This window comes from Silurus aristotelis, assembly GCF_946808225.1.
Source record: "Silurus aristotelis genome assembly, chromosome: 8".
Taxonomy (NCBI): domain Eukaryota; kingdom Metazoa; phylum Chordata; class Actinopteri; order Siluriformes; family Siluridae; genus Silurus; species Silurus aristotelis.
In genome coordinates this window covers 11,062,649-11,070,142 of record NC_139581.1, presented here as the reverse complement: position 1 = coordinate 11,070,142, position 7,494 = coordinate 11,062,649, and the positions used below count along the sequence as shown (strand labels likewise).

General features: G+C 35.9%; 1 protein-coding gene across 1 annotated transcript in view; it reads left to right on the top strand.

Moving 5' to 3' along the window:
• Window positions 1-107: 107 nt before the first annotated feature.
• mipepa (mitochondrial intermediate peptidase a) overlaps window positions 108-7,494 on the top strand; it is a 23,638-nt gene continuing 16,251 nt past the window's right edge. Inside the window, exons 1-10 of the mRNA XM_083548383.1 lie at window positions 108-656; window positions 2,695-2,868; window positions 3,381-3,469; window positions 3,546-3,632; window positions 3,859-3,922; window positions 4,536-4,718; window positions 5,458-5,614; window positions 5,765-5,813; window positions 6,699-6,759; window positions 6,862-6,914. Coding sequence (XP_083404509.1) covers window positions 462-656; window positions 2,695-2,868; window positions 3,381-3,469; window positions 3,546-3,632; window positions 3,859-3,922; window positions 4,536-4,718; window positions 5,458-5,614; window positions 5,765-5,813; window positions 6,699-6,759; window positions 6,862-6,914 — 1,112 coding nt within the window. The 5' untranslated portion in view covers window positions 108-461. The remainder of the gene's footprint in view (window positions 657-2,694; window positions 2,869-3,380; window positions 3,470-3,545; window positions 3,633-3,858; window positions 3,923-4,535; window positions 4,719-5,457; window positions 5,615-5,764; window positions 5,814-6,698; window positions 6,760-6,861; window positions 6,915-7,494) is intronic.

Genomic DNA, 7,494 nt, shown 5'->3' with positions numbered 1-7,494 from the left:
CTAACGGGAGAAGCCGAAAGAAATAATCTGAAGAGGAGGCTGTTATTGCTCGGAGGGGCGTTAGAGGTCGCTATGCTTTAATTTCGGGCACTAAAAAAATATTAGAAGAAGAAAGCCACAGCTCATGTGCGCTCGGATAAACACTTAAACGGCGTGATCGTTCCTACAGTAGTGCGCTGTACATTGTTTATGAAATAGAGGATTGAGGTGCCCTATGTAGTGCACTTCATATCCGATGTTAAGCGTTTTGGGATTCAACCTGAAGCTGTAACTGACTGGCTGGAACCCGCATGAATAACCTTTAAATTATCTATGAGGTTATTAGGGACAGAAACAGGGGAAGTTGGATAAATGTCGAGTGTTAATGCTGAAACGTTTGTAGAGCGATTAAACCGAGGACAGGTTGTATAACGTGTTTTACATGGTTTTATCCAGCTAGCTAGCAGACTAATCTCTTATGTATGTTAGTAAATGTAAGTGTATTTCAATATAGAAGTGTATCAGCCATGTCCGCTTCGAAAGCGCTGTTTCTGAGTGTGATCAGGCACAGAGGAACTGTAAAGCTCTGGAGGAGAAATGTCACCACCTGGTCCCCAGTTGGAGCAGCTTTCAACGCCAAAGCTGGCAGAAGACTTGACCTGTTTCAACAAAATGTGGTATGCAAACTCACTGATACGTTTATCATGTCTGTATCATTTATCATGTTAATCAGGAATCATTCTGTTTGTCAATTCCCCCTCTACTCCATCTTTCAGTGAAATGGACCACCTGCTTGATTGCTTTCATTTTATTTATAATCACACAAGGTTCACTGTAACAGAATAAGTTGTCTATTCAGTCTATCTACCCATCCATCCTTCCATCAATTCAAATTACCTAACCAATTCCCTATTTACTTCCCTTCCCTTCCCTGACCACATGTTCAGCATCTTTCCCTAGTATGAATGGGTTATATAGTTTTAAAACTATTTCGTGGTTTTTCTTCTTCTTCTCCTCCCCTCTCCTTTTTTCCTCATTCATTCAAGTCACACAGACATCCGATCTTGAAAGCAACGCAACCACAAAGGTTGTTCCCGCATAAAACCTCAATCATGACTATCATCTTCGACAAAACTATACCAAATAATTAAGCTTAAAAGTAAAATGTGTAATTAATCGATTTACAGATTTCAATTCTAGTGAAAATGCACATGAACATTTACAACAAATGGAAATGTGGTAAAAAAAATAAATAAATAATACTTCAATAAAAGTGCATATGACGTACATTAATATAAATAGTGCAAGCTAAACAAGGTTGAAACTGTGCCGCAAAAAAACATCAAAACCGATGATTCAAAACCAATGCATGAACATCAGTTCAAGAGTCAAGTCAAGAAGCTTTTATTGTCATTTCAACCATATATAGCTGACGCAGTACACAGTGAAATGAAACAACGTTCCTCCAGAATCCTGATGCTACATTAAACAACAATCACAGAACAGAAAACACAGGGCCAAGGACTAGTAAGTGTCCTCGCCACATATAGTGCATGTGTGCAAACAGTGCAAAGACAACACAAGACAGTGCAAAGACAATACACAGAACACAAAAAAGCTCTGCCAGTAAACCTGTTGTAAAGAGACAAAGTGAACAAAAATGTAAACAAAAATTTGTGCAAAAGAACAAATAGCAGCAATCCAGAAAGATGTGCAAAAACGGCATGTAAGTTGAAGTTGAGTGGTACTGAAGACCAGTGGTACTGAAGACAGTTGTACTGTAAATAATTGCTGGATGACAAATTTTTTTTGCATGGGGAGGAATGGTACATGTGGATGGTAAGAAATGACACACTCCTAATTCTTATGATCTATAATCTCTCCATTGGGTTCTTGGTCCGTCACTTGCTCTCTGTCCAGTCTCTGAAACTACAGGCATCTTTTGTAAAGTACCTGGACCTGTGTAGCAGGCTTTTCTCAATTTGTAGAAACCGCTCCTCTACCTCAAGGCTTTACAAAATTTCTTACCCTAGCCCTAATAGAAAGCCCAGGAACATCTGTCTAGTAACCGAATTGTAATCAAAACATGCAACATTTCTACATCAACCTTGTTTAAACTCAGTCATTTGAAGCCAATAATGACTTTAGAGATTTTAAGCAAATGTTTTCAGCAAACATTTGCTGTATTTATTTAAACTATATCTGACTAAACAGACAAAGAAGCAGAACATATATTTATTTTATATTGATGTATGAACATGGCCTGAATATCACTATGGATAATAGAGTGTAAATATGTATGTATAGTACTGCAACACTCTCACTGCGATCCTCACACACTGCTCATCTGGTCCCACCATCTCTTAAGGTACAAGGAAGACATTCCTTCAAATTCAAATTATGGTACGAATTTCCACTTGATGTTTGATGACTGTTAAAGAATCAGCTACATGTCTAAAGACCTGCCTCTTCTATAGGTTCCTGAATTAGCACAAAAACTATTTTCTCTTCCAACAAAGTTTGTCGCTCTGCTCAAGGCTGTTTACTTAATGCTATAAATGTACATGTACTAGTGATGCAGAAGAACATTAGTGGAGCATTTGTTAAAATCTCTCCATATTGCATGTCAGTTCTTCTCTACAGTTTGTCATTGAAATATTCTTGCTTAGAGTCTACATTTAAACCCACTTCATTTTTTCATGTATGTTTATCAAGGGTTTGTTCGGCGTTCCTGAGCTGAGCTGTACAGAGGGATTTGAGGTGATCCAGGAGAAAGCTCTGCAGGAGACCGAGCACCTGGTGGAGAAAGCCTGTAGCACATCGCCCGGCCATGTGACTGTGGAGACATTCGATAAACTCTCAGACAGTTTATGCAGAGTGGCTGATCTGGTAACACTGCCGCATTTGTTCATTATTGACTCGTGCTTGTTCATACAGGAAACATAGAGATCATATACATTAAAACCGTGCAATAAATTATGGAACAGGTTTGCTGGTGAGAATGTCAAATAGATTGATTTATTTTTGTAATCACTTTACAACAATGGATTTCTTAATTCAAACATATAATCGAGTTGAAATTGTTCTTGGTTAAAAATACATGAGTAAGATCAAGGTGTTTATGCTGAAACATGTTAAAGAAGATTATTGCAAATCATGCAAAATACTTCAAAATCTGACTACATAATACAAACATGTTTTAATTTGAATTGATCTGGAGTTCCTAATAATCTCTGTAACATTTGAGAAAAAAGTAGAATAAATAATAATATTAATAATAAAAACCAGTAAAAAAATATTTAGTTAATAAATAATGACAATCATAGCAATAATAAAACATTATTTGAATATGAAATTGTGTTTTTTCTTTCTTAACATGTCTTTTAAATGCATTTTGCTAGGCAGACTTTATAAAAGTGGCCCATCCGGATCCACTGTACCGAGACGCCGCGGAGAAAACCTGCATGAAGATCGGCACCACGGTGGAAAAGTACGTCTACTTTTGATGCATTTTTTTTTTTTTTTTTTACAGCATTTTTTTAACCTCCCATTGATCTTTCCCACAGGCTTAACACCAATGTTGAGTTGTTTAAGAGTTTAAAGAACCTGCTGGATAATGAGCAGGTGATGGCCAATCTGGATCCGGAAACAAGGTGTGTTTTGCTCTGACTCTTAGTTTAAGTAACTGTTACTCAAATATTGTCAGTGTTAAAAAATAAATAAATAAGACAAGCCCGTTTGAATAATATTGATGAAATTGTCTGAAGTTTATATTATTATATCTTAAAACACTTTATGTAAGAGGGGTTTTTTTTCTAGTTATGTTTATAATGGACAATGACCACTACCACTTCAAACTTGTTTTCTTTTTTTGTACAGGAGAGTAGCTGAGCTGTTCATGTTTGACTTTGAGATAAGTGGAATTCACCTGGATGAAAAACAGGTCAGGTTTATTTACCTTGAGTTAATTTTTTTTATCATTAGAAATGAGTTTATTAGAGGGACAGCGCATGTAGGATGTTTTGGAGACAAGGGTGAGGGAGGCGAGATTGAGATGGTTTGGACATGTGCAGAGGAGGGACATGGGGTATATCGGTAGGAGAATGCTGAGGATGGAGCCACCAGGAAGGAGGAAAAAAGGAAGACCAAAGAGGAGGTTTATGGATGTGGTGAAGGAAGACATGCAGGTAGTTGGTGTGAAAGAGGCAGATGTAGAGGACAGGAGGTTGTGGAGAAGGATGATCCGCTGTGGCGACCCCTAATGGGAGAAGCCGAAAGAAGAAGAACAACATTGTAGGTTTAAACGGACACTAGCTACAAAATATCACTCTTCGAAACATAGTAATGTTTAAATTTGATATTTTTATGGTAAAAGAGGAATAAAATATTTGAGGACATGCAGTTTTACGAACATGGTCAACTTGGGTATGGTCACTGCTACTCTTCGTTACACTGGTCTGCGTCATAGCACTCAGTCATTATTTCCTAAGTAACATTACATCGTGTTGTACTTTTTTCTTTTGTACTCAAATATATCGCTAATCTTATTTTTTTAGAGGAAGGAAGCAGTCAAGTTGAATGTTCGACTGTTGGATCTGAATAATCAGTTTCTGATGGGCTGCCACACACCAAACAGAATTGATATGAAGGCTCTCCCTAAACACATCCTTCAGCAATTTACCAATGAAGGAAAATATGTACAGATTGGAGGACTGCATGCTGATGCACCTGACGATCTGGTACGATTCACATTTTCTTTTGTTATTTATAGATGTTATGGGAATAGAAAAATGTAAAGTGGAAATTTATGAAGTATACCTCCATGCAGGTTGATTAAGAAATATGTTATATGATGCTTATTTATTTAAATGTTTTTATTATTATTTTGTGAACAATCATGGACGTTTTAAAATAGAAGCAAGACCTTTCTTATTTGCCCCAAACTCAATTTAGAAAAAAAATCTCAAGACATTGTTTATATTTTTAATAATTGGACATTGGACAAAAAAAAGAGAAAGATCGATCTCTGTATGTGTTTTAAAATGACTGACCCCCCACTAACATTTTCCAACAAAACAGATTGTTTGCATTGATTTTATTTATATTTTCTTTTTTTTCCTTGTAATACTTTAATAAGATGAGATATACCTTTATTCGTCCCACAGTAGGGAAAAAAATAATAATAAATGCAAATATATAAAAAGAATATACACATACTATAATATACAGTATATACACAGTACAATGTATAAATACAATAAGGGAAGAAAAAAAGTACACATTACAGGTAGCATTTTCTAATAACATGCATAAACTTTGCCCACCATTTCTACAACTCTCATCTTTAGTTTAATTTAGGACATACATTTGAAAGTTTAGGTGTTGTGAATTTAACTTTTAACATATGATATATTGCTTGATATATATGTATATAAAGGGTTCTACACATATATATCTCTGGTGTATTTGTGATTTCAGGTTCGGGAAGTTGCCTACCGAATTTTTCTGTACCCAAATGAAGATATGATGCATACCCTTGAGGAACTGCTGGCTTGTAGACATAAACTGGCTAAGCTGGTCGGCTATGAATCTTATGCACACAGGGCATTAAAAGGGGCCATGGCCAAAAGCCCAGGTGATAAAATTCATTCCTTTCTCCAGTAAATGTTTTGCATCACATTGTTTTTTATAAAATACATATATCAGTAAATGCCTGATAAATACACTTTATTATATTTTGGGGATCTACTTTCATCTGTATTTGTCATTTATTCTTTTTGAACAGACACTGTGATGAATTTCCTGAAGCTTTTGACAGAGAAGCTTGAAGACAGGTAAAAATTTCCTACCCAAACCTTGAACCATGAAACCAACAGGTATCATGAATCAAATGATTTGGCAAAACAGAGGCATTTTTAATGCCAATTAAAATCATTTGATTTCCTTAATTAAATGCAACCCAAGCAGTTTTTAGAGTTTTATGCTTTAGGATATAAGTACATTTGGCCTTGGTTAATGTGAAGCTGAGGTAGTGTTTTTACTCTCAAAGCCTGGGACTTAATCAGCAAATATTGTTCCAGCTTTGTGCCATTCCAACTTGTAAACTGTTTTTTATTGAGTTGCTAACATTCACAGTTGTAATGAAAGTCTTGTTCTCAGGGTGTGATGCCTGACTTTTTATTATCTGCTTTCATCAGTGTACACCAGGTCCTGGAATTGCCATGAGACTTTTCGTTCTGCTGTGCTAATGTGTTTGTTCAGCTGCTTAAAAGCTGTTAGCAAGCTATAGGATAAATAATCACCAAGGCATTTTTGTAGTACATATAGTATCTGTTCACACATGATGCCTTCTGATCATTTCCCAGAAAATTTTGTAAGCATAACCAGGACTATTTTAGATCTCTAAAAAAGAACCAAGCTTTCATTTGCAAGACGGATTATGCATATATAAACTTTGGGAATGGATGGGATTGTAAACAGGGATTCTCTTAACTCAGCACAATATGCATGTGTATGTAATATGCCTTCTTGTTAAAATGTTTTTTTTAACTAAATTCTACTTCTAGTAATTCTAGTAATGGCTATGATTTTCCACAAGGTGGCAGTATGGACTAAATGATAAATTAGCATCGATCATGTTGTAGTGAGAGATTCATTTCATTTTTCTGTTCAATCTTTTTTTTTTTTTTTTTTTTTTTTTTTTTTTTTTTTTTTTTTAGGACTGCAAAAGACTTTCAAATGATGAAAGACATGAAGAGCAGATTTAATCCCAGGAATCCAGTAAGCAATCAACGAGCACTTTATTTGATTCTGTAACTGTGTGTAGTTGCATCACTTACTATATGTGCAGATCATTTATCTCATCATGTCTCTACACTGTAGGAACTTATGCCATGGGATCACCCCTACCTGAGTGGTGTTGTACGTGCAGAGAGGTAAGTTGGGGATGATACTGTAGTTATTGTATAATGGTGCCGTGAAGAATTGTATATATTTGTTTTACTGTTGTGTTTGAGGGTATTTCTAGTTTTAAAAATCAGCTCCCCTTTGTGATGTACAGAATAGCTATTAATGTAGCTCTCTTCAGATAAATACAGATGTAGTCCAACTCTGGAATCTGTCTTTTTAAAATCTGCCCTGTTTAAACGGAACTGGCAGTGGCTGAAGTCTTTTGTTTGAAATTTGGCTCTGAGATTTAGGACTGCACAGCCATGCTCGTCTCTGGTTTATTAATGAACTCAGTTCACTGTTCAGTCCTTCACTAGAGCCTCTGCTTCACTGGCAGACATGTTAACAGGCTTTTATTGCAAGCATTCTTGCTTTTAGGACCTCTGAGCTGTTTCCAACATGGGGCTTTTGGCAGCAGTTATGTCTGAATGAGGGAGGAAAGGAAGTGTTCTTCAGTCGTTAGTAGTTTTTTCCCTATTACATGAGACTGAAATAATTCCGAAACATTTAAGAGCTGTTCTTAATTTAAGGCAAGTGTAATATTTAAGACTATATTTAGATGTAATA